At 44.1% G+C, this 26,507-nt stretch overlaps 3 protein-coding genes across 3 annotated transcripts in view; 2 read left to right on the top strand and 1 right to left on the bottom strand.

The window, feature by feature from the left end:
• LOC309474946 (uncharacterized protein) overlaps positions 1 to 26,507 on the top strand; it is a gene marked incomplete at its 3' end in the record, with an annotated part of 99,198 nt that overhangs the window by 32,643 nt on the left and 40,048 nt on the right. The gene's annotated exons all lie outside the window — the stretch shown is intronic.
• LOC309474874 (uncharacterized protein) lies at positions 1,031 to 4,795 on the top strand (the record flags this gene model as incomplete). The annotated part of the gene is made up of 4 exons (XM_082137493.1): positions 1,031 to 1,265; positions 1,474 to 1,776; positions 4,382 to 4,528; positions 4,621 to 4,795. 4 exons carry the CDS (start codon positions 1,031 to 1,033, stop codon positions 4,635 to 4,637), a joined length of 702 nt encoding a protein of 233 aa, XP_081993619.1. The 3' UTR covers positions 4,638 to 4,795.
• Positions 20,069 to 22,563, bottom strand: LOC309475746 (uncharacterized protein). Its single transcript, XM_082138622.1, has 2 exons — positions 22,439 to 22,563; positions 20,069 to 22,221 (listed from the first exon to the last, which is right to left on the bottom strand). The coding sequence occupies exon 2, from the start codon at positions 22,068 to 22,070 to the stop codon at positions 20,889 to 20,891; it is 1,182 nt and encodes a 393-aa protein (XP_081994748.1). The 5' UTR covers positions 22,071 to 22,221; positions 22,439 to 22,563; the 3' UTR covers positions 20,069 to 20,888.

The raw sequence follows: 26,507 nt of genomic DNA, 5'->3' as shown, positions 1-26,507 counted from the left end.
TCTGCAGGTGCAGAGGGGCACTCGGCTTTGTTTGTTAATAAAGTCTAATATTTCTGGTATCAAAGATCTCCGAAGTCATTCCCTGAAAATAATTAAACCACAACAATCTCTATTATAAACCCACAGATGACATTGTGATTTAAAGCCAGCTGAAACAGCGCTGATATTCTCAACATTTGACGCAAAAAACAGACGAAACATTGTTCCAAGAACAAACCAGTCAGAAGACATTTCACTCCACAAACTTTTTGGCAGAAATGTGCCTGTATATATTCATATTAAAAATGCTGTTATATTAATATAGTCATGTATAAATGTATTAAATGTAATGCAGTAATGTTTTTGTTTAGAAGTTATGCCAGTTTATTTATTTTTGCATTTATATTTATACTAAATGTTTGGGCTCCTGTTTTTGATTACACATACAATAGGTTTATAGAAAATTAACAAAAAAATAAAAAAAATATTTTCATAATTTTTCAGGAATTGTTGATTTTTTTTCCTTTTTTTTAAAGGCTTGTAAGTCTGAACCAGAATATCAAGATATTTTATTATTTTGCATGTGATGGTGAAAAGTAAAAAAGCTTCACCATGTTATATGTATAATAAATATTTGAGTATAACAAACAAAAATCCCTTCTAGATTATTTTATCCCTTGAGGTAGCCCTCGCACACACAAAGGTTGGAGACCCCTGGTATATAGAAACTATATGTTTTATAATTCCAAGTTTGTGTAATTTGGGGTTTCTGTGGCCAATGACATTTCATCATTTGTATTTTATGGCATTGTACTTTTTTTTTTTTTGAAGGCTGAGGCTTCATTAATAAACACAACCCCAATAATCATCATTGGTTTTGAGATGTTACTTGCTTGTCTGATAGGCTACAGTATTGTGGCATAGTATCAGGACATCCTGGCTATCGTCTGTAGCGCACGGCTAGAGGCGAATGGCCGGATGATGGGCCTATTTGGGAGAAAGTCCAGGGCTGTTTTTTAGCCCCAGTCCGTCCCTGTCTGACACTGAAATGATGGATGATGATCTGATCCAGTGGAAGTTTGGATATAACATCACTTTAATAGCTGATAAACGGGCCGACAGAATCACTGTATATGATGATGTTCTTGATGGGAGATTCAGAGACAGACTGAAGCTGGACAATCAAACTGGATCTCTGACCATCACAAACACCACAATGAAACATGCTGGATATTATAAAATACTGACCAACAGTGCAAGAAAGAGTTTCGATCTCACAGTCTCTGGTGAGTTAAATATTTATTTCACCTGTTTTATGTTTTAATCAGCACAGAAATACAAGTATTATTCCAAACTCCATTTTGCTTTTGTTGTTTGATGATATTCACTTCCAATTTAAACTTCAAACTATTTATTTTAGTAAACCATATCAAATGAAATAAATAAAAATAAAAATAAAAACTGTTTCTGTTTGTTATGTGTTTTGTGAGACAGTAGTGAAGGAAATATCAGTAAATAAGGGAAATTTTGTCACTCTACACAATGATCTTACTGAAATGAAGGATGACGATCGGATTCAGTGGAGTTTTGAATATAGACCTGTAATCGCTGAAGTCAATAAACGGCCCGACAGAATCACTGTATATGATGATGTTCTTGATGGGAGATTCAGAGACAGACTGAAGCTGGACGATCAAACTGGATCTCTGACCATCACAAACACCACAACTGAACATTCTGGAGTTTATGAACTTGACATCAACTATATGAAGATGATTTTCATTCTCACTTTCTACGGTGAGTTAAATTTCATTTGATATTCAAACAATCAAAAAGCATATAAGAAATGTTCACAGATGTTTGATTTACTTACAAGTTGTTCCATTAAGTTTGCTCCGGTCGCTTGCGAGTGTCCGCCAATGTTGAATGGATTATTCTGATAACGTTGGTTAGAGCAACTGTGACGTAGTACTGTTCGGGTTTACAGTGTATTTAACATAGACTGTAAAAAAAGATGGACGACGCCCCTTCGCTCTCTTCCATTGATGAGAACTGAAGCCGCCAGTGTCCCGAGATATGGCGCTGACATATTGGAACTTAATTGAGTCTGCGCAGTAGCGATTTCGGGACCAGACCTGCGCAGTCGTGAGCAGGAAGTAAAACCGCGAAATCAACGCTCCGCCCTCACTCTCGCAGAACGCACTCAGGGAGAGTGGATTCTGCACACTTTTTAAAAAATTGATTGCAGTACGACAAAAGGCTTGTTAAAATGAAGTAAATACAATCTCCTCAGTCCTCCGAAGATCCCGAAAAAAATGTCCGTTGGTGCTTCAGTCACTACTTCGCTCTGAGAACCTGTCAATCACAGCTGTCAATCATGACGTTACACCACCGCATCACGTAACTAACTAAAAAACTACTTTTTTTTTAAACAGACACTTGAACTTACATCAGCGTGATAAAAACGACAACAAATGAAAGAAACCACCTTTGGAAAAAAGATATTCGAAGTGTAATTAAATTGTTTAGTTGGTCTCACGTCCCGTTGAATAACACGGGGAGGCGGGGCTTATGACTTATACTAGGACCAGTCACCGGGGGGCGATCGAGACGTTTTGGCTTCACGTTTAAGGGCTTGTGCGGCACGCTTGGTATTTAATCATGGCGGTAACACCCGAAATATGGGCGGGCTTCCCACACTATATAAGGTGGAGCTTGAACGTCATTCATTCAGAAACTTTTCCTTCAGTCAACCTTCTGCAAGAAGCCTATCATCAAGCAAGACTTATTATGATCTACACGCTGCAGTGGACAACGTCTTCTCATCCCTTGCTGTGTTCTGGGGAGCCTTAAGGATGAGGATAAGGATGGCCATTCGCAATTGCTGGGCATGAGACGTGACAAGTCAAGTCACCTTTATTTATATAGCGCTTTTTACAATACAGTGTTTCAAAGCAGCTTTACAGCGATAACAGGAAAATAATGCAACAAAGTTTGTTTCTAGAAGAAAATAGCATCACAGTCCAGCTTAAGTAAGTTCAGTGATGGCTTATTTTTGTTGTAAAAAAAAGTTGTATTAATTTAGTTAATTTATAGCTGCTCTGGAGAAAACCGTGATGTCATCGTCCAGCTCAGTTCAGTTCTCATATAATGGTGTCAATGCAGGCAGATCAATAATATTGTTGAATATTAAATTGAATGTCCTCAACTAAGCAAGCCAAAGGCGAAAAAAGGCGACAAAGCCGAAATAGGCGACAGTGGCAAGCCTTGGGAGAAACCAGGCTCAGTTGGGGGTCCACAGAAAGTACTGCCACTGCCAGACAGTAGAGGACACCGCACCATAATGAGCACGAGCATATCAACCTTGTGAAGAACTATCTACGATCGACAATACGTTTACATGCAAACAAACAATCCATTAGTAAACGGATTGACGGCTCAATCGGACAGAAAAGCCTTCATCTAAACACCTTAATCTATCGGGGTGGTTTATTCTTTTTCTAATCCAATCGAGAGCACATGTAAACACTTGATCGTACTGAAAACCGAAACTGAAAGGACTGCGCATGTGCAATGGCATATGTCATGCAGAACAAGCTGTTCTTCCTGTTAATAAAGTGTCATATGAGTTTCCTGTCGTTCTAAAATTCTCCTTTCACTCAGTGTCTGTGAAGTGGAGCTGGACAACGTCCCACCAGTCTTTGTTCTTTCGGATTCGCATCCACAGATGACTGGTTTTGGGCGCGGGGAAGGGCATTTTACTGCGTGATAATAAAATGACTACATCGTGTGTCTTCTGTCTGGGGGATCGGATTGCCCCCACTGCGGAGATATGAGTCTCTCGGGCCTCTTGTGGGCATCGTACAAGGCGAACTTAGAACTGAATCGAAAGGGAACGTCTCCAGTTACTCACATAACTTCCCTAAGACTAAGGAACGATACATTGCATATACTGCTGTGTCACCTAGCTCGGGATCTTGCAATATCAAGTTGCTTCAGTCAAAAATTTTTATGAATGACGTTCAAGTGCCACCTTGTATAGTGGTGGAAGCCCCCCCCCCATATTTTGCGCTCTTGAATTAAGGCTTCTGTAGTATTTGGAGGAAGGGGTTTCCCCATTAGCATTAGCAAACGCAATATCTCGTTCCCTCGTCTCAGGGAACTGAGGTTACGTGAGTAACCATAGATGTTTCACTTATTTTAGTTTTTCAAGCTTTAAAGTTGATCTAAAGAAGTATTTGATCATGATTAATTAGTTAAAATTACTAATTAGCATTTGATTTTACATCAATAGCATCTAGGTTTATGTTTAACTTTCTATATCAAGTTGTTTAAATGCTTTACTTTTGATGTTAAAGTTTATTGACTGAGCTGATCTCAGTTTGATGTTTTTATTTCTCAGACTCTGAGACCAACTGTTGTGGTCCTACTGAAGCTGTGATCCGATTGGTCCTCTCTGCTCTGGTGGGCGTGGCTACTGTCATTATTGTGGTTTATGAGATCAGATCCAGAAGAGCTGAAAAAGATCAAGCACAAATTCAAACATCAGGTACCTAATTGATGTAATTTCTCAAAAACCGATTTTTCATATATTTTTGTGAGTTTTAATCATTTATGCCTTTATATGTTTATCTTTTTCAGAAAGTATTGAAATCTAAAGCAGAACACTGAACTTCAAGTGTGTTCTTGTTCCTCTAGTGTTTTTGTCATAAATACTGATGATTATTTGTGCTTGTGCTCTCTCTTTCAGTGTCAGATTTTAAAAAATCCAATTTGAAAGGCATTTTTTGTTTCTATTTCTTTACAAGACACAGATATCAATTTACTACAACTGCTTTATATTTACTCTATGTGTTTGCTTGCCTTTAGCAATACAACTTTCTCACTCTAAAGTTCAAGAGTCTCTCCATGTTTTCTTACATTTATTATGTCAAGCGCCCCTTGGAGGAATAGTAATTTTATGTAAGTAATCAGTGTGCTGTATTGTGTGCATTCCTGTTATCTCGGAACTGAGGTTACGTTAGTAACCGACTGAACGTACTATCTATACGGTTCACTCATAATGCGTCACTAGACCCAGTCCAATTGCTCTGCTTATAATCGCGTAACGGCAGTAGTTCAAAGGCCTTGGCCCAGGACGCTTGAATAAAGGCCCAGAGGGCACCAAAGCTAGGTAGGGCGAGGTAATCACCCAACATTAAGAGACTCAGACCATATGCCGGAACCACAAGGAAGGAATCTGGTGGGTTAAGCTCATGTAGAGGTCAAAGCCCAGCTACACATATAGGAGAGCAGGGACGTACATGTTATAAAATCTGCCGAAGGTGGACAGCGAGGACCAGTCGGCCGCCGCACAGATGTTGACAATAGACACTCTGCTGGACCATGCCCAGGATGAGCCTCTGGTGGAATGTGCTTTTATTCTGATGGGGAGCACCTTAGGTACTTAGCCATGTCTTGGTTTGAAGATGACTTTGCCATCGTTAGGCCCAAACTCAAGGCAAGAAGCACTCACAGAGAGTGTTTGCAAGTCGCCCATTTGCTTGAACAATGAGAGGGCTGGCAGGAGGGCGGTTTTTAGAGAAAGGGGCAACAGTTTGGCTGAGTGGAAGGGGTGCGACTCTTGTTGAGGAGCTCTTGAAGGAAAGACAGTACCAGTGAAATGTCACAGGATGTCAGGTCTTCAATCCGGGCGGCGCACCAGCCGGAGAAAACAGACCACGTAAGGGTGTAGAGGCATCTATTGGACAGGGGTCTAGTCACAGAAATAGTGTTTAGCCCTCGCGGAGAGGACCATAAGCTCCCGTCGAGAGGCCAGAGGTGAAGGGCCCACAACTCTGGTTGGGGGTGCCAGATCATTCCTTTTGCTCCAGTCTGCCCGGCACATGAGCCGCTCTCAGCAAACAGAGGTTGAGTCGTGCCCATAATAGGCATCTGGATAGCTTTACAGAGGCCTCGATCTGAGTCCACCTTGGTGGTTTATGTAGGACACCACTGCCATGTTGTCCGAGCGGACTAAGACATGGTGTCCTCTCAGGTCTGGCAGGAAGGTTCTGAGGGCCAGAAAGACTGCCAGCATTTCCAGGAAGTTGATGTGCAGCCGCTTCAACGCGCTCGACCAGGAGACTGAAGTGGGCCTGCCTTTGCACAAAGCTCCCAATACCCTTTTTGGGGGCATCTGTTGAAACCACCTTCCTTCTCGAGACCCTTCCCAGGTCCACATCAGATTGGAACCGATGAGGAAGTGCGTGGAGCCAGAGACAGTCCGAATGGAGGGACTGTAGGGTGATAAGCCACCCCTTTGAACACGAATCTCAAGAATGGTCTGTGATGGGGGGCTATCTGGATATGAAAAACCAATCCCCTTGGCACACTTGCGAGCGGATTTGTTTCAATGTTATCATCTTGAACGCTCATTTCATAAAGGCGTGGTTCAGATGCCTGAGATCGAGGATGGGCCTGAGGCCGCCATCCTTCTTTGGCACGAGGAAGTATCAGCTGTAAAAGCCTAACTCGCTGTGCACTGGAAGAACAGCTTCTATAGCTCCTTTCCCCAGTAAATTCATCACTTCAGTGGGGAGGACGTGAGCCACATTGCTCCTTATAAATGTGGAAACCTCGCCCCTGAGGCGGGGAGTCCTGCAAGCGAATTGCAGCGAGTAACCTCATTTGATTATGTTCAAAACCATACTTGACACCCCAGAGATGGATTCCCAAGCCTCAGCACAGTGGCTAAGGAATGAAGTGGTTCGAGCGACAGGCCGCTGTGCAGAAAACTGGCACTCGAGATAACTGGAAGGGGTAATTTGCTCTCTTATAGAGTATGTTTGTTTTTTTATTTTGTTTGCTATAACAGCGGTCAGTTGCATGGGAGCGTGAACTTGAAAGGGCCCCAATGCTTGCAAAAAACACATTGCTTCCAACACCCTGAACTGAACGAGGTTTGGAAGGCAAACTCAAGGCTGTTTAGGGAGTGGTCTGGCCACGACAAGACTTAGTTTACTCCTCTTCTTTCCTGAAGGATCAGGAAGGCTTCTGAGGCGAAGGATCCAGCTTTATCTTAGACCGGGGACCTTGGCACTTAAGAAAGGGGTAGCGCTTGTCTGCGTCCTCGGTCTCCGTTAGGTTGAGCCATAAGTGACGTTCCAGCACCACATAGCTAGCTGTAGTTTTAGTGGCTTGCAGGGCCAAGTCAGTCTAGCTATGCAGTTCCCTTTCAAGGGAACTCCCGTTGCGTCGAAACTGACGCTATGGGAACGCTTTGCGTGATGACGTCTTGAAGCACATGTAAAATCAGTCCAATGGTGTGGCGGAACGTCAGAGGCGGGTGACGTCACGTACCAGGAAGCTATAAAAGCCGGCCCGAAACAGAAAACGAAAGCTTTCTGAGTCTTCAGTTGCGCTCTGTGTTGAATCTGTCCTTGTTATTTGGTGTTGTCTGTCTATATTATATATATATATATTCAGTATGGCGAGCAAGCAGCAGTTTAGAGTGTGTGTCCATCCCTGCCCGCGTTATTTAACGGGAGGTGATACTCACACTCTTTGTGTTGTTTGTTTGGGTGAGGAGCATGCCCAGTCAGCACTCGAGGGTGGTGACTGTGTGCATTGCGAGGCGCTTCCATTGCGTACGCTCCGATCCCGCTTGGCTCGGTTCAATCCCGATCACGTTCCCCAGGGCTTGGGTCCCGCCGCTGCCGAGGCACGGCGTCGATCTCAGACCTGGGGTTCACAAATGGATTTATCAGTGGATGTTGAGACGGGCTCTGCCTTATCTCAACATCCTTCTGATAGATCCAGTGCCTCTCATCAGGGTGTGGAAGCACGCGCTGCGGTTTCTTCCCCCCCGATGGAGGCACCAATACTGCAATTGTCCAGCTCTGAGGAGTTGGACGTTGTTAGTATTGAAGCTGAGTCTGAGGATTCGCCACCTCAGTCTCACGCTTTTGAGGAATTGCTCGATGTTGTCACTAGAGCAGTTCACAGATTATCTATTGAGTGGCCAGAGGATAGGCAGGACGTTCGTTCGAAAAGTAAGCTCGACGAACGCTTCCTGCCATCTCGTACACAGCCTCAGCGAAGAAGCCTTCCGTTTTTCCCCGATCTCCACACCGAGGTGTCGAAATCGTGGGGAAAACCGGTTTCATACAGAGTGTATGCACCACAAACATCCCACTATTCTTCCATTCACAAATATAAAGAATATGGTTATGGGGAGATGCCGAAGGTGGAAGAGACGCTCGCGAGCTATCTCTCTCCAGCAACGGCATCTTCCCTGAAAGCTCCTTCACTTCCCTCTAAGCCAGTAAAATTCACATCATCTCTGGTTCATAAATCGTATGCAGCCGCTGGTCAAGCTGCAGCGTGTCTTCATACGATGTCTATTATGCAAGCCTATCAGGCAGAATTATTGGGGGATTTAGAGGAGGGCGGGGGAATTGGTCCTGACACAGTGGCTGAACTACGCAGAGCCACAGATCTGTCTCTCAGGGCCACCAAGGAGACCGCTAAATCAATCGGGCGGTCTATGGCAGCCCTGGTGGCCACTGAGAGGCACCTGTGGCTCAATTTGAGCGATATAAAAGAGAAAGAAAAGCACGTTCTCTTAGATGCTCCGGTTTCCACTGTTGGTTTATTTGGTGATGCAGTAAACAGTGCGGTAGCTAAATCTCAGGAAGCTGCTAAACAGGCAGCTGCATTACAAAAACTTCTCCCCCGCCGTTCTTTCATTGAGGCTGCTGAGCGGGAGCAGCCTCACTCCTCTAAAAAGAGCGCTGAACATCGTGCCACTCAAAAACAGAGTGTGTCCTCTCGTGCTCCCCCACAAAAATCTCGGGGACACGGAGGGCGCTCTCAAACCCAGCAGTCTTCGAGGGGTAAAACGGATCTGCGGACCGTTATTACCGCCAAGAAGGCTGCGGGGAAAAAAGTCCTGATGTCTGAGGGCTCAGGACAAATGAGGGTACCCCCCCCCCCGAAGCAGAGCGGTTAACACCTCTTTTCACGGTGCCCGTCTCTCTTCGGTGCCCTCAGGGGACCGTTCTGCCAACCCTGCCACCTCTGGTGTTACAGGGCGCAGCGGTCTCCGGCGAGCACATATCTCAAGGTCCACCCGGAAACGTAGTGGCCTCGGGATGCCCGCCCCCTCTGAGGAGGGTGCTAGAGCAGTCTGTTTGGTCGTTCCCTGCCGGTGCGCCGTTACAGGGCGACGAATCGACTACTCAACAGCAGGAGAAAAATACGGTGCCGTCTCTCTTCGGTGCCCTTAGGGGACCGTTCTGCCAACCCTGCCGCCTCCGGTGTTACAGGGCGCAGCGGTCTCCGGCGAGCACATATCTCAAGGTCCACCCGGAAACGTAGTGGCCTCGGGATGCCCGCCCCCTCTGAGGAGGGTGCTGGAGCAGTCTGTTTGGTGGTTCCCTGCCGGTGCGCCGTTACAGGGCGACGAACCGACTACTCAACAGCAACAAAATCCAGAAACCAGTCTCGAGAGATTGGTACCTCTAGTAGAATCTTTGACAGCGTGGAAGCTACTGTCAAATGTTTCTCGTTGGGTCCTGCAGACCGTGGAAAAAGGGTATTAGATACAATTCTATTAACGCCCACCGCGGTTTATGGGGGTCCTGCCCACAGTGGTGGGCCCCGAGCAGGTTCTGGTTATGGAACAGGAAGTAAACACTCTGTTAGAGAAAGGGGCCATATAATATGTACCCCCCTCCAACAGGGAAACCGGGTTTTACAGCCGGTACTTCATAGTTCCAAAAAAGGACGGGGGATTGCGTCCCATTTTAGATCTTCGAGTTCAAAATGTTAACCTTGAGACAAATCGTGCCACAGATCAGGTCCGAGGACTGGTTTGTCACGATAGACCTCAAGGACGCATATTTCCATCCGTCCGTGTCATTGGAAGTTCCTGAGGTTTGCTTTCGGGGGCAAAGCATACCAATATCGAGTTCTTCCATTCGGCCTGGCTTTATCACCCCGCACTTTCACCAAATGCGTGGATGCAGCTCTGGCGCCTCTGCGCCTCCGGGGTATTCGCATCACGAACTACATCGACGATTGGTTGATTTTAGCTCAGTCGCATTAGATGGCGGTTCAACATCGAGATGTTGTTCTCGCCCATATGAAAGAGTTGGGGTTACGGCTGAACGCCAAGAAGAGTGTGCTTTCTCCATTTTAGAGGACCACTTTTTTAGGCGTGGTTTGGGATTCAGTTTCGATGCAGGCGCGCCTGTCATCGCCACGCTTCGATTCCATCCTGGCAGCTGTGAGAAGTGTAAAGCTAGGCCAGCTACTCACTGTCAAACAGTTCCAGAGACTGTTGGGTCTCATGGCAGCAGCTTCCAACGGGATACCTTTTGGACTGCTGCACATGAGGCCCCTGCAGTGGTGGCTCAGGACCAGAGGGTTTTTCCCCGAGGGGCAAACCATTTCGCACAATCAAGGTCACGCGGTGATGCCTACGTGCCTTGGTTATGTGGAAGAAACCTTGGTTCCTGTCCCAGGGCCCAGTGCTGGGAGCTCCTTGTCGTCGCAAACTGCTAACGACGGATGCTTCCCTCACGGGTTGGGGAGCGATCCTGAGGGTCGCTCATCTCAAGGTCTGTGGGAAGACCATCATCGTTCCTGGCATTCTATAGCCTAGAGATGTTAGCTGTCTTCCGGGCTCTGAGGAGCTTTATCACAGGTCTCAGGGGACACCATGTGTAGTACACAACACGTCGGTAGTCGCCTATATCAAGGGGGTTTGCGCTGGCATGCCATATCCTCTTGTGGTCCCAGGGGAAGTTGCTGTCACTCAAGGCAGCCTACATCCCCGGGGTCCAGAATATAGGAGCAGACACTCTGTCGAGACAGGGGCCGAGGCCCGGGGAATGGTGGCTCCACCCCCGAGGTAGTGGAGCTGATATGGAAATTATAAGTGGATCTGTTTGCGTTTCGAGAGACGTCTCACTGTCCACTTTGGTTCTCCTTCACGCATCCAGCTCCTCTTGGACTGGATGCTATGGTACAGACGTGGCCGAGGCTACGTCTGTACGCCTTTCCCCCAGTTGCTCTGCTCCCGGGAGTTCTGGAAAGAGTTCGCAGGGACCGGGTTTGCCTGCTTTTTATAGCCCCGCGCTGGCCGGGCAGAGTATGGTTTCCCGATCTTGTGTCCCTCCTCGACGGGCATCCTCTGGAGCTACCCGTCAGGAGGGACCTTCTGTCCCAAGCAGGGGGCTCGATTTTTCACCCCCGACCAGAACTGTGGAACCTGTGGGCTTGGCCTCTGAGGGGGCCCAGCTCATAGAGTCAGGTCTCTCAACTGAGGTTGTTGAGACCATTCTACAGTCCAGAGCTCCCTCCACGAGGAAACTTTATGCCCTGAACTGAAGAGTATTCACCTCTTTGTGTAGTGACGGTCGGTTGGATCCAGTCAACTGCCCGATTGGTACAGTTCTGGAGTTCCTGCAGGACCGGTTCACTGCAGGTCTGACCCCGTCCACTTTAAAGGTTTATGTGGCGGCCGTAGGTGCTTACCACAGTCCTTTGGGTGGAATGTCTGTGGGGAAAGACCCTTTGGTATCTCGTTTCCCTCGTGGCACTTGGAGGTCCTCCTCCCTTTCGAAATCGGACCAGGAGGCGAATAATTTGCTTTGCCCTGTTCGGGCGTTAGACGCGTATGTCCACAGAGCTGCCCTGTGGCGTAAAAGTGACTTTTGCTCCCCTAACAAGGGAGGTCCAGTGTCTAAGCAAAGGATGAGCAAGTGGGTGGTTGAGACTATCTCACTGGCTTATGAGGCGGCTGGACAGCCTTCTCCTTTGGCTGTCCGGTCGCTCTCTACTAGGAGTATGGCGGCCTCTAAGGCCCTTATATCAGGAGTATCGTTACAGGACGTCTGTGATGCGGCAGGCTGGTCCTCACCGCACACCTTCGTCAGGTTCTACTCTCTGGATTTAGACTCTACTCCAGGGTCTCATGTTTTGTCTTCTTAGTGCTGCTCACATGATTACACACAGGACAGACATTTGTAGCTATGGAGGCGTTGGTATAGACCAGGGGTCGGCAACCCAAAATGTTTAAAGAGCCATATTGGACCCGAAAAAAAATAAAAAATCTGTCTGGAGCCGCAAAAAATTAAAAGCCTTATATAAGCCTTATAATGAAGGCAACACATGCTGTAAGTGTCTATATTAGCTTTATTAGCCCCCTAGTATCAAAATGATAAGTAGCCTACAAATACATAATGAGCATTCATGATTAAATGTTTATTTTCCCTGCAGCGCATCCTGGAGAGAATGACGCACCACGTGACTACTCTGCTGTACGATGGTGCTTTAAAGGGTAACTAAACCCTAAACCAACTTTTTTTAGTTAATGATCTGTAAGAATGGGGCTTTATTAGTGCTGTTCATTGATTCAAGTAGTTTTTTTTACATTTGTGTTTAAAGTGTTTTAATTTTACAAAATATGGTGTAAAAACGTCTGAGTGCTGCCCTCTTCAGGTTGAACAGTGGCTACTGCAGTTGAATTTTCCTATTGGAAGTTGTGGTACCCTCTGACATCAGAGGGTACCAGCTAACCACGCCCTTGCCTGCAGAGAGATATGTCACAGATGCACGCCCCCTCTCCACTGGGCTCTGCCTACTTTTCCAGCATTTTTCAAATATTGCCAGTGGGTGGAGTCAGGCTCTGACCAGGGGTTTAGTTACCCTTTAAGTTTAACTTCCATTATAATTTTAATGTATTACGTTTTATTTATTTGTGTATTATTTTTACAACGTGGAAAAACTTTAAACCTTTCACACGTAAGTTTAAAATATTTTTAAAAGTTTTTCAAGGCGACCGTTATTTAGAATGTGTCACTTTATGGTTTCCAAGGTGACGCGTCATTTCGTGTCACGTGACACACCGCAGCAACAACAGAGCTGAATGAATGATGATCTGCTTTTATGTCATTTTTCCTTTTTTATTCAAAATTTTCACAAATTTGTTAGATATGGCATGAAATATCTGATATTCCGATTGTCAAATATATGCAAGTGGAAGTATTTTGTTGTTTAAACACCATAACGATCGCGTTAGTTGAGCTGTATGCGCGATGGCCGCAGACGCAGTTCAGAGAATCGGATCTGTTGGATTTACAACACGTGAATTCATCCACTTCTCCCGAAATACATCAAAGTAAGTGGCTGGTGAACTGGGAGAAGAATAGAGTAAACTTTAAAGTTACTTACACAATGTGTATCTGATATGAATAAAACGTGTCTAATTATAATGGAAAGGATTATTGCCTCTTCCTTTAACATCAGTGTGTATTTTACAAACTCTAAATGTATTGTTTTTTTAGTACTTAACGTTATATGTCTGAAACCTAAAATAAACATTATGTGGTTGAAAACACTGAAAAGTTGTGATATATGACAGCTCTGAGCGCGCCTGTCTCTGGCTCAGCATCAGCCAACGCGCGAGAGCACATTGGAATTTAGCAGTTGATCACGTCATGCACTGACTGTTCTGATCACACCGATGCGATCGTAGGTGCGAAAGGGTTAAGAATGTTTGTCATGTTTTTCCTCCTACAGAAATTATATTAAAAGAAAAAATATTTTTTCCATTTTCATATTTTTGAAAAAGCTCCAGGGAGCCACTAGGGCGGCGCTTAAGAGCCGCATGCGGCTCTAGAGCCGCGGGTTGCCGACCCCTGGTATAGACGTTCCCATAGCGTCAGTTTCGACGCAACGGGAGTTCCCTTGAAAGGGAACGCCTCGGTTACGACTGTAACCTCGGTTCCCTGAAGAGGGAACGAGCGTTGCGTCGCCTTGCCATATCTCCTTCATGCCTGTCAGCGCGACTTCAGACTTTACGAAGCTTTCGTTTTCTGTTTCGGGCCGGCTTTTATAGCTTCCTGGTACGTGACGTCACCCGCCTCTGACGTTCCGCCACACCATTGGACTGATTTTACATGTGCTTCAAGACGTCATCACGCAAAGCGTTCCCATAGCGTCAGTTTCGACGCAACGCTCGTTCCCTCTTCAGGGAACCGAGGTTACAGTCGTAACCGAGGCGTTCTTTAAACACGGCAGGGTCGTTCCGGACTTGTCCTGCATGTGGGCTCCGCCGGGGTAAACCACTCCAGTCTGTGCTCCTCGACTACTTTTGAGAGGAGGCAGATTTACTCTGCGCCCATTCCACTCTAGCGTCACTCGAATCTCTAGACGGCAGGGGGGTGGGGTTATCCAGCGAGCCCGACCAGTTCTCCGTGTCTGAAGCCGCCAATGACAAGCTGTCATCAGGGAGATCAGATCCCCTGAACGAGACCAGGCCGCTCGTACCAGAAGAGGGGCGCTTGACTGCGCGGTAGTAGAGCACCTGAGAATCCTCTTGGGGAGAGTGAGGCACACAGGAACTGTGCCGATGTGAGCTCACTCGTGCCTGATCTCTCAGTCCTCTGGCTCTGCTGTTTCTTCCTCCGAGGTTCCTGGGAGGAAGAGAACAGTAGAGCGTTAGGGGCGGGACCATTGTCTAAAAATTAAGCGGTCCGCGAGCGGAGAGAGGTGAAACTCATACTCTTGCAGTGAGAACAGCTTGTCTCAGTGATCGCAGCTTCTGTGTGGGATTTCCCCAGACAGGTGCTCATCAAATGGGTGCAGGGGTGCCCTGCATGTGCCACACTCGTGGTGCAGCATTTGCAACAACGCTGCATGAAATTTGCTCTTTCAGAAATGCCGAATGGCCACAGGGGAGCGTTCCTATGGCAGAATATACGACGCAGTACGATTGAACCGTATCGATAAGGAACATTGATGTTAGTTTCAAAAGTGTTATTTTACTCAGATTCGCTAAAATACCAAAGTGTGGTAAAGTCTGCAATAAAAAAAAAAAGAGATCTCTTTATAAACTCAAGTATTTCTAGTTAAAATTTGAAATGTGGTTAGATCTGTTGGGTGGATAAACAGCTTCTGCTGTATGTTTGTGTAACGTTTTTTTCTCTAAGTATGATAAACTGCTACTTGTGCAATTTAAGAGTGCACGCTTTCACTACGTGATGTAGCCTCTTATAATGCAGTGTGAATTCCCCCAAACATCAAGATATGAGGATAAAATCTGGATGACTTTTCATATCTTTTTACACTTATGTTGTAAGACCATGTTAAGCAATATCACACGAGAAAGAGTGCTGTTTTTCCTGAACATCAGCATGATTGTAAATGTGATACTGATTTTATGTAAAAGTTCAACAAACAAAAAGTTAACAGTCTTAGACACAATATTACATCTTAGACACAATATTGTATGTTTTTGCTCTGTTTCACAAAGAATATAGTTATATCATATAGGCTATAAACAAATCCACAGAAGAGCAGTCACACGTCTCTGAGAAACACACACACAGCAGTGTTTTGTTTGAATCTGTAGTTTTTAACGAATTGGGTGAGTCAAAGATGATTCAAAGACCCATTATTAAATGCAGTCACTTCCTTCGTTCCTGAATCAGTCGGTTGTTTTGAATGAATCGGCTGAATGAATTGACTTGATTTCAAGAAGGAAGTTTCAACTTCCACCCTATCCCACCCGGTACCTTCATCATCACTGTTTCTAGACAGCACTATGAACTATGATTTTATAATTTCTTCAATCTACATGGACTGTGCTATTCTAAATGTTTTTCTGTCAAGTTTTGTGGCGCATCGCCTCGGCCACCTCCACAGCACCCTCCATCCCTAGCTGACTTCTCCTGTTACGGCGCGAGGTCATGCCTACCGGGAGAGGGCGTTCTGTCACAGTATATTCAGTGTGTTTAGTTTTCATGTAAAACATGTTACATAAAAGTTTAAATAAAATACCTTTATAGATGTAAAAATGGCCAAAAAAGGTACAAATCTATTTGACCATAATGGGAAAGTTAATTTGTATCACTGCTGCAAACTAACCACACATAATTTGAAAAGCTCCAGGAGTCAGCTGTCCGTGATATATTTGATGAATTGAGCAAAATTGTTAACAAAACATGTAAACATGATCAAATTTGATTGACAGCTCACAACACTAAATAACACACCAGTATACAGATATCTAATCCCATAAATGTAAGATCAGCAAAAGCTTGTTGATTCTCATGATGTTAAAGGAGATGGATGTGTGAACGGAAACTGTGACTGAGGTCACGACCAGATAAATATCACAGTTCAGTCGTGTTTCAGATCAATCTGAGTGTTTCAGACATTTTAAGAGTTACTATTGTGGCCTTTCAGTGAACCGATGAAGAAAATGTTAGTTTTGCTCTGTTTGTGGTGTCTGGTTGGTGAGTTTTAAATGTGTTTATTATTATTATCATGGCAATTTTTTTGGCTTATGAATATAAGAAGTACACTTAGGGTTAAGAGAATAAAAAAAAAAAAAAAAAAATTTTAATTCAACAACAAAATACTGTTAAATGACAAACAGTGTACAATAACAACACGGTATACAAAGCATAGCCTATATTATAAAAAAAAAACTCACAGTATCAATTTAGCAAAAAAAAAACAAACTCATTTATCATGCTAATGCAAAAGTGCTTGTCCATCTCAAGGTGCAAAATATCTTCCAAAGCTTCTCTGATATATATATTCTTGGCGAAAATGGCAGAGCAACTCCGATCATCACTCTTCACACACTACGCTCCTCCCACCTGCACACTGCTATTTACCCTTTTCCGGCTACAACTGAGTTCCCACGGGACTTCAGCGTGAGACTACTGCTAGCCGTCTAAAACACTATTTAGGTGAATTTAAACAATGGCTAATTTGCTAAACGCATCTTGTTGTCATGTAAGGGCCCTGTTCATGTTGGACAGACATTTTAATTGCATTTTGTGTCTGTTAACAGGCACAAAGACACTCTTTATGTATATGCCCCCATAACTGCCGTTTTAGCTGAGTGGGAGCTCTGGGCATTAGCTGTAGCAGCTCCATGTTGCAAGCACCAATCTGGTTCGTTTTTTTTTTTTTTTTTCTATAGACAGTACTCACAAAGGTATAACGATCAAGATTAACTTAAAAATTGCCCGGAGTTCTCCTTTAACCCCCTGAGGTCTACGGTATCGCCGGCGATACCAGCTCGCTTTTTTTTTATCAATGTAAAAGAAACTCATAAATACTCTGTTGACTTTGATTTTCCATAGGAGTTTCATACATCAATCGATTCTGTTAAATGTGTATTATTTTTGTGTATACTCACAATAAAAACAAAGTGTTGTGCTTTTTGCCAAATAAAGAAAAATTTGTCTGCCAGTGAAGTCCATTCTGAAACGCGTCCGAAAATGAACAATAACTGAGCGAATACTCAGTCAAACAGGCATACAGGCACACAGGCATGAAGCTTGAATTCTCTTCTTTTAAATGAAGTAATTTATATAAAAAAAACAAATATTCTAATCTTGTGAAATCTGTATTAAAAGAGAGCGATTCCAGTCGAGCTCATCTCATCTCATTACGTTATAATCGGCCACGCCCACGGAGAGCGCGCGCTATTCAAACGCAAATGACTGAGACGATCCCATACAAACTGTGAACGCCCACATATCAGCTCGAGAAAACACATCAAGTTTATTCAGATCATTGTACTTGTCTACACTGTCTCGCAGCGCTGTGAGGAATAATAATAATGGAAAACTTACCTCAGAAGTGCTGGTATTTCGAGGAGCAACGGATGGAATAATGTAGTAAGTTTTTTTTTTCATTCTCAAGTAAATCGCGTTTCTGTGTGAATGAATGAACGCAGAGATGCGCTGTTTACCACAACTCGCAAAAAGACGGTTTAAATTTGAATTGCGTTTCTGTGTGTGAATAAATGATCTGCTTTTAGCAAACTATTTTGCTATACTGAGTAAAATCGATTGAAATATGTTGAAATAAAATGTATTTGTATAAGCAACGTATTAAACTGCAAATTAACATTTATATTCCTTATAATAAAAACGAAAGACCTATGTTACAGACATATGAAAGACAACATTTCGTTGATTAGTTTTGGATAGATTACACATTTTTACTGTAAAATATCTGCCACCTCAAATAAGCTTTTGTTTGCCAATTTTTGCTAATATGTTAAATATAGTATGTTTTGTCAATGTAGGCTATATTCGAAGTTTGAAATATGTATGATAAAATGTATACTTTAGTTTTTACAAAGAAAGATTACACTTCAATTGTTGTTGTAATTGTAACCTTTTTAATAAAAAAATATATATTTACAAGGTAGATGTAAACAAATTTTAAAAGGTAAATATAAGCATTTTCTTTAAATAATTTTTATTGTGTTTTATTATTGACAAATTTGGGGAGAGGATACATATTCCAAAACTGAAAATACAGTATGAGAATTAACTACACAATTAATAGACATGTTTTCCTTGGATATTATACAATTTGCAAGCAAAATTTGTAAAAATAAAAATAAAAAATTGACATGCTTCCAACTGTGAACCAATTTGGTAGAATATATATATATATATATATATATATATATATATATACTGTATATATATTGCTCTTGCATTCTTTCTTGTGGCTATAGGTGACACACCTGAATGAATGGCTCATTAAGTATGCGGGCCCCATTGTCTCCTGAGGTGTGAACCACTACATATGCATGATGCTGTTGAATGGTTGACGCCCCTTGCGCATATTGCCTTTACAAACAAAAAGTGTTTTACAAGATTTAAATCAATGTATTGTGTTATGTGAATGATAAGGGCAGGATGATTTTCACATCATTTTGAAGAAAAAACTCTAGGCAAAGACATCAATTAGTCAAAAGTCTTATTGACACGTATTTAGTATGTGTTTTGTGGCCTTATTTCAGAAACTTTAGTTTTTAGTTTTTTCAATAACCATGCATAAACATTATTCTCTCAAAAATACAAACATGTACATGCATGTTGCTCACATATTATGGTAGCCCTGTTTGTGCTAAATAGAGTGTAATTATACCTTTGCCATTAATATGTTTATAAGCAACTGAAAAAAGCACAAATGTCAGGGCATGTCAGAACATCTCAAGGACCCCAAAAACCCCTCAGACCTCAGAGGGTTAATGTTCATTCATGAAATTTGTTGCAACAACACAGGCAAACATTATATATGTGATTTAGTAGCTTTTGAGTCAAATTTACCCTGCAAAAGTATTTCCTTTTATTTTATCAGTACAAACATCTGTGTGTCTGGTTTGATCTGTCGGTGGATAAACAGCTTCTGCTGGATGTTTGTCGTTGAAGCGTTTCTTCATTTTCTCTCCTGCTAATAAGAAGCTTTCACTCCACACAAAACATCTTTACACTGAAATAAAGTGAATCCATCAACAGTCAAATGAGAGTCACAGGTCAGAGGTCAAATATGATTGACAGCTCACAGCACTAAATAACACACCAGTAGATACAGATATCTAATCCAATATTTCACTCTTCTGCTATTAGTTTTCATTCAGGGCCAGAATTCATTTGAAAATGTAAGATCAGCAAAAGCTTGTTGATTTTCGTGATGTTACAGGAGACAGATGTGCAGTGGACAGTAACGAAGTAAATGTAATTCGTTACTGTCCTTAAGTAGCTTTTTTGTGTATCTGTACTTTCCTGAAGTATTTCAATTTGGGGAGACTTTTACTTTAACTTTTTACTCTACTAGATTTTCAAAATCAGTCGTTCCTTTTTTTATTTATGAGTGGATAAAAACTTAACTGGTCAAACGAGCCACCAATCACAGTACAGCGTGCATTTTCTTTTGAACTTGTTTTGTTTGCCCCTGTTAGCACCTTGGCGGTATCTACTTAGTGCGAACGTAAGGTTCAACATGACATCACATCAGTGCAACAGTATAACATTTTGAGAGCCAATGTCTTAATAAATGATGAAAGAACTCCATTGGCCTTAGTTACACGATTGTTTTGAAGTAACATTAGTTGAAAAGAAGAACAAGTCCTTCATTTTTTTAAGTGCCTTAATTCTTTGCCTGCCTCTGCCCTGTACGATTTCTTCTTAAAATAATTCTCCTTCTAATCTGGAAACACGTAGAGGTAAGCCATTTTCATTTCAATCATTTTTTAAATGAGAAATCTAACAGTAGCTTGCAGAAAACGTACTCGGTTACTAATGTAACCTCGGTTCTCTCTAGAAGAGGGAACGAGTACTGCGTAAGTCTTACGCTATGGGGAAATCTCTTTTCCGCGAGATACTGAAGCCAAAAATTATCCTTAATTTTGGAATAATGAAAAACGTGTTGCGGCAGCATGCAGACACAGGCGAGACAGCTCGCGCGGCTATTGGCTGCCCTGCGGCAACTGCAGCAGCCTATCGATAAGGCCCTATCGTGACGTCAGCTCCAATGGGGGCGCTTCGCGTCCCGCCGGAACGGGCGTGGCCTTGGGCTATAAATATAGCATCGAGAGGCTGGTTTAGCTGGTTTTTTATCGCCGGAGCGAGCCAGAGCGTGTGCAGGCACGGCAAGATACGCAGTACTCGTTCCCTCTTCTAGAGAGAACCGAGGTTACATTAGTAACCGAGTACGTTCTCTTACGAGAGGTTCTCTCGTACTGCGTAAGTCTTACGCTATGGGGAACACAGTGTAAAACGCCGTGCATGCTGAGATCCAATACCAAAGTCCCAAGGGCAAGTGCCCGGGGCTCATATAGTACATGATCATAAGGGACTCACAGAGAGTCCAGGAAAGAGTGGCTAGAATAGCATCATTCCTGTAATAAATAGCATCCTATAAGGAGCAATTATATTGATAGTGTTTCACACAGCCAGGGCGAAACTCGGCCTGGTCTGATGAATATAGTGGGTCTTACACACTGCCCATAGAGCTGCGCGATCGATCAGCGAGCGTTTGCTCAAGCAGTTTCAGTATTATGGGCCGAAAGCATCGGGGCAGACAGTACCGATTTATTAGACCGAAAGCAGCTTAGCCTGCAAAGCGGGAACCTCTAGGTTATAAAACCTTATAAATGTAGACGGGGAGGCCCAGCCTGCCGCCATACAGATATCTTGCAAGGCAATCCCACTGGACCAAGCCCACGACGAGGCCACGCCTCTTGTGGAGTGCGCTCTGACACCTAACGGGCACTGCAAGCCCTTAGAGGCGTAAGCCAGCGCTATAGCATCGACTATCCATCTGGATAGGCTCTGTTTCGACACGGCAAGTCCCTTAGAACGTCCGTTGAACGAGACAAAGAGCTGCTCTGTCTGTCTGAAGACAGACGAGCGAGACACATTAGCCCTTAATGCCCTGACCGGGCAAAGGAAGCTGGCGTCCTTTTCCTCGTTAGAGACCGGCAGGGCAGACAGGGAAATCACCTGAGCCCTGAACGGTGAGTTGAGGGATTTAGGAACGTACCCGTGCCTCGGTTTGAGTATGACTTTCGAGTCATTAGGCCCAAACTCCATACATGTCGCGCTCACTGAGAGCGCTTGTAAGTTCCCTATACGCTTTACTGAAGCGAGAGCCAGAATAAACACTGTCTTGAAAGACAGGTGTTTGATATCCGTTGATTGGATTGGCTCGAAAGGGGCACCCTTCATGGCCTCCAAGACCGTAGAAAGGTCCCACATGGGAACTGAGGGAGGTCTGGGAGGATTTAACCTCTTAGCTCCTCTAAGGAAGCGAATGACCAGATCGTTCCTTCCAAGTGACTGGCCAAGCGTTGGTTTAGAAAACACTGCTATAGCCGCCACGTAAACTTTGAGCGTGGATGGGGCTCTGCCCTCATCCAGTAGCTCTTGTAGGAAGGAGAGAACCTCCGTCACCCCACAATTTGGGGGTGAAAAGCCACGTGCTGTGCACCAGCTAGAGAACACAGACCATTTTGAGGAATAGAGCCGTCTCGTAGAGGGGGCTCTAGCCTGCATGATCGTGTTTAACACTCCCTCCGGGAGGTCAGCGGGTACCCGTTGATGGCCCACGCATGTAGGGACCAAAGCTCTGGGCGAGGATGCCAGATCGAGCCCCTGGCCTGAGAGAGGAGGTCCCTCCTCACTGGTATCGGCCATGGGGCAGCGCTCGTCAGCTGCATCAGAACTGGGAACCAAGCCTGGTTCTTCCAGAACGGAGCCACTAGTAGCACTGAGCATCCGTTTTCCCTGATCCGCTCTAACACCTGAGGTAGGAGCGCGACGGGGGGGAAAGCATAGAGCGGGCAGCTTGGCCAAACGTGGGCCAGCGCATCCCTGCTCTTGGAGAAAAACTCCGGACAGTGAGCGTTTTCTTGAGACCCAAACAGGTCTATTTCCGCTCTGCCGAATGTCTCCCACAGCAGTTGGACTGTCTGCGGGTGTAGAGACCATTCCCCTGCTGGAACATTGTTCCTGGACAGTCTGTCTGGTCCCACATTCAGGTGGCCAGGCACGTGATTGTGCTGAGCCCAGACCAGGAGGCGTTCCGTCAGCCTGTAAAGGTTTCGGGACCTGATACCTCACTGGCGATTTATGTAGGCCACCACTGACATGTTGTCCGAACGGGCCAAGACGTGGTGTCCTGTTATCTGGGGACAAAAGCGCCTCAGCGCGTTGTCGACTGCCATCATTTCCAAGCAGTTTATGTGCAGAAGCTTTTCTCGTTCTGACCGCTGGCCGAAGAACAGTCTGCCCTCGAGCAGCGCTCCCCATCCCGAGGTGGGGGCGTCCGTAGATATTCTCTGACTGGGAGACAGTGAACTTTTCGCACAATTGACTTTGAGACCCAGATTCTCAAGATGCTCGAGTAATATGGTCCTGTGTTCTATGAGCTCTGAGTGTGACTGAGCTAGAACCAGCCAATCGTCCAAGTAGTTCAAAACTCGCATTCCCCGAAGTTTCAGGGGAGCGAGGGCTGCGTCCATGCACATCGTGAATGTACGGGGTGCTAGGGACAGGCCAAACGGTAGGACTGTGTATTGATATGCCTGGCCCTCGAAGGCGAATCTCAAAAATCGCCTGTGACGTGACGCTATTTGTATTTGGAAATACGCGTCCTTCAGATCTATTGACACAAACCAGTCCCCTTGGTGAATTTGCGAGAGGATTTTCCTGGTCGTGAGCATTCTGAACCGGGGTTTTGAAAGCGCTTTGTTCAGCTGCCTTAGATCTAGAATGGGTCTGAGACCCCCGTATTTTTCGGTACCAGAAAGTATCTGCTGTATAGACCCCCTTCGCTCTGAGCTTGAGATAAAGGCTCTATGGCCCCTTTGCTCAACAGTTTCGCAATTTCGGCTCGAAGTAGATGTGCTTCTTCCTTTTCTACCGTGGTTTCGATTCGCGCCGCGCAACGGCGGGGGCGTCGAGCGAACTGTAGCGAATAGCCTCTTTCTATAATGTTCAGCACCCATCCTGATACCCCGGGAAGCTTTGCCCACGCATTTGCATGAATAGCTAGGGGTTGAATGAGAACTGGGCTCTGGCCATGACATAGTGGCGGCCGGAGAGCTTCGGTATGCTGTAACATAGACACCGCGCTTGCAGCGTTCGAGGCAGGGGGCGCGCTGATAACAGCGGGCAGCCTGCCCGCGCTCGACTCTCTTACAGCGGGTAGCTGAGAGAGAGCGAGCGGGGGGGAACCTGTGGGGCTCGTCATGTCTGTGAGTGAATGTGGGCGCGGGACAGCGAGCACATTTACACTGAAAACACCGTCGGCCTGAGCTGACTGTATGTGTGTTGGTTTTGTTTTACAGAAACAGTGTGTAGTGTTTGTGGGCACTGGGACGTGGGCACGTTCACTACATTTAATGCACAATCGACTTTTATGTCGTTTTACGAGTCGATTTTATGTGCGCAAGCCCTGTGGGACGGGCTGTGCCTGTGTGTAGAAACGAGCACTGGGCAGTGGGCAGTTTTACTACACTCATAACACCATCGGCCGTGACCGGACATTTAACGCACAATCGACATGAGCCGATTTTATTTGTGCAAGCCCTGGGCTTGTCATGTCTGTGAGTGAATGTGGGCGCGGGCACATTTACTACACTGAGGACGCCGTCGGCTTGAGCCTTGTGCGTTGGTTTCGTTTTTACAGAAACCGTGGGACATGCAGTGTGTAGTGTTTGTGGGCACTGGGTCGTGGGCACATTCACTACATTTAACCCTCTGAGGTCTGAGGGGTTTTTGGGGTCCTTGAGATGTTCTGACATGCCCTGACATTTGTGCTTTTTTCAGTTGCTTATAAACATATTAATGGCAAAGGTATAATTACACTCTATTTAGCACAAACAGGGCTACCATAATTTGTGAGAAACATGCATGTACATGTTTGTATTTTTGAGAGAATAATGTTTATGCATGGTTATTGAAAAAACTAAAAACTAAAGTTTCTGAATTAAGGCCACAAAACACATACTAAATACGTGTCAATAAGACTTTTGACTAATTGATGTCTTTGCCTAGAGTTTTTTCTTCAAAATGATGTGAAAATCATCCTGCCCTTATCATTCACATAACACAATACATTGATTTAAATCTTGTAAAACACTTTTTGTTTGTAAAGGCAATATGCGCAAGGGGCGTCAACCATTCAACAGCATCATGCATATGTAGTGGTTCACACCTCAGGAGACAATGGGGCCCGCATACTTAATGAGCCATTCATTCAGGTGTGTCACCTATAGCCACAAGAAAGAATGCAAGAGCAATATATATACAGTATATATATATATATATACCACCAAATTGGTTCACAGTTGGAAGCATGTCAATTTTATTTTTTTTCACAAATTTTGCTTGCAAATTGTATAATATCCAAGGAAAACATGTCTATTAATTGTGCAGTTAATTCTCATACTGTATTTTCAGTTTTGGAATATGTATCCTCTCCCCAAATTTGTCAATAATAAAACACAATAAAAATTATTTAAAGAAAATGCTTATATTTACCTTTTAAAATTTGTTTACATCTACCTTGTAAATATATATTTTTTTATTAAAAAGGTTACAATTACAACAACAATTGAAGTGTAATCTTTCTTTGTAAAAACTAAAGTATACATTTTATCATACATATTTCAAACTTCGAATATAGCCTACATTGACAAAACATACTATATTTAACATATTAGCAAAAATTGGCAAACAAAAGCTTATTTGAGGTGGCAGATATTTTACAGTAAAAATGTGTAATCTATCCAAAACTAATCAACGAAATGTTGTCTTTCATATGTCTGTAACATAGGTCTTTCGTTTTTATTATAAGGAATATAAATGTTAATTTGCAGTTTAATACGTTGCTTATACAAATACATTTTATTTCAACATATTTCAATCGATTTTACTCAGTATAGCAAAATAGTTTGCTAAAAGCAGATCATTTATTCACACACAGAAACGCAATTCAAATTTAAACCGTCTTTTTGCGAGTTGTGGTAAACAGCGCATCTCTGCCGTTCATTCATTCACACAGAAACGCGATTTACTTGAGAATGAAAAAAAAAACGTACTACATTATTCCATCCGTTGCTCCTCGAAATACCAGCACTTCTGAGGTAAGTTTTCCATTATTATTATTCCTCACAGCGCTGCGAGACAGTGTAGACAACTACACTTATCTGAATAAACTTGATGTGTTTTCTCGAGCTGATATGGGGGCGTTCACAGTTTGTATGGGATCGTCTCAGTCATTTGCGTTTGAATAGCGCGCGCTCTCCGTGGGCGTGGCCGATTATAACGTAATGAGATGAGATGAGCTCGACTGGAATCGCTCTCTTTTAATACAGATTTCACAAGATGAGAATATTTGTTTTTTATATAAATTACTTCATTTAAAAGAAGAGAATTCAAGCTTCATGCCTGTGTGTCTGTATGCCTGTTTGACTGAGTATTCGCTCAGTTATTGTTCATCTCGCTTCGTGTTTAATTTTCTTTATTTGGCAAAAAGCACAACACTTTGTTTTTATTGTGAGTATACACAAAAATAATACACATTTAACAGAATCGATTGATGTATGAAACTCCTATGGAAAATCAAAGTCAACAGAGTATTTATGAGTTTCTTTTACATTGATAAAAAAAAAGCGAGCTGGTATCGCCGGCGAGAAATGTGTGAGAAATGGAGGTTGGTCCAGCCTCAGCGGGACTAAAACACTCTCTTCCTCCTTCCGCCGGTGAGTGACACACGCGAGGGGGCGTGGTAGCTTTCTTGTAACGTAAAGAAAAGCTAGCCCCTTTGAAGGAAAACATCCATCCAGAGAGCGTCATCATGTCTTGTGACGGCGATCGTTTGCAGGCGTGCGTGTATTACAACAGGCTCATACACTGCAATATTGACATTTCCAGTCGCCTGAACTTAGGAGGGAACTGAGAAAAGTGTGAGAAATGGAGGTTGGTCCAGCCTCGGCGGGACTAAAACAGTCTTTTCTCCTTTCACCGGTGAGTGACGCGCGCGAACTGAGCGCAGGGAAACTCTCCTATGACGTAAAGAGAGTTAGCCGCGTGACCGTCCGCATCTGACATCCCATGTGAGCGGCGCAGTTTGCGGGGCGACCATAGAGGGGTGACCATTCAGCAGCTGTAATCCTCCATAAACGTGGCTTCTTCGTCGTCATCTAT

The sequence above is a fragment of the Leuciscus leuciscus genome (assembly GCF_965113295.1).
Source record: "Leuciscus leuciscus genome assembly, chromosome: 15".
Classification (NCBI taxonomy): domain Eukaryota; kingdom Metazoa; phylum Chordata; class Actinopteri; order Cypriniformes; family Leuciscidae; genus Leuciscus; species Leuciscus leuciscus.
This window is presented reverse-complemented; position numbering and strand designations above follow the sequence as displayed.

What these genes read in the sequence shown, in the direction of transcription:
- LOC309475746 (XM_082138622.1), bottom strand. Translation starts at nt 22,070, where the DNA reads ATGCTCAGTGCTACTAGTGGCTCCGTTCTGGAAGAACCAGGCTTGGTT.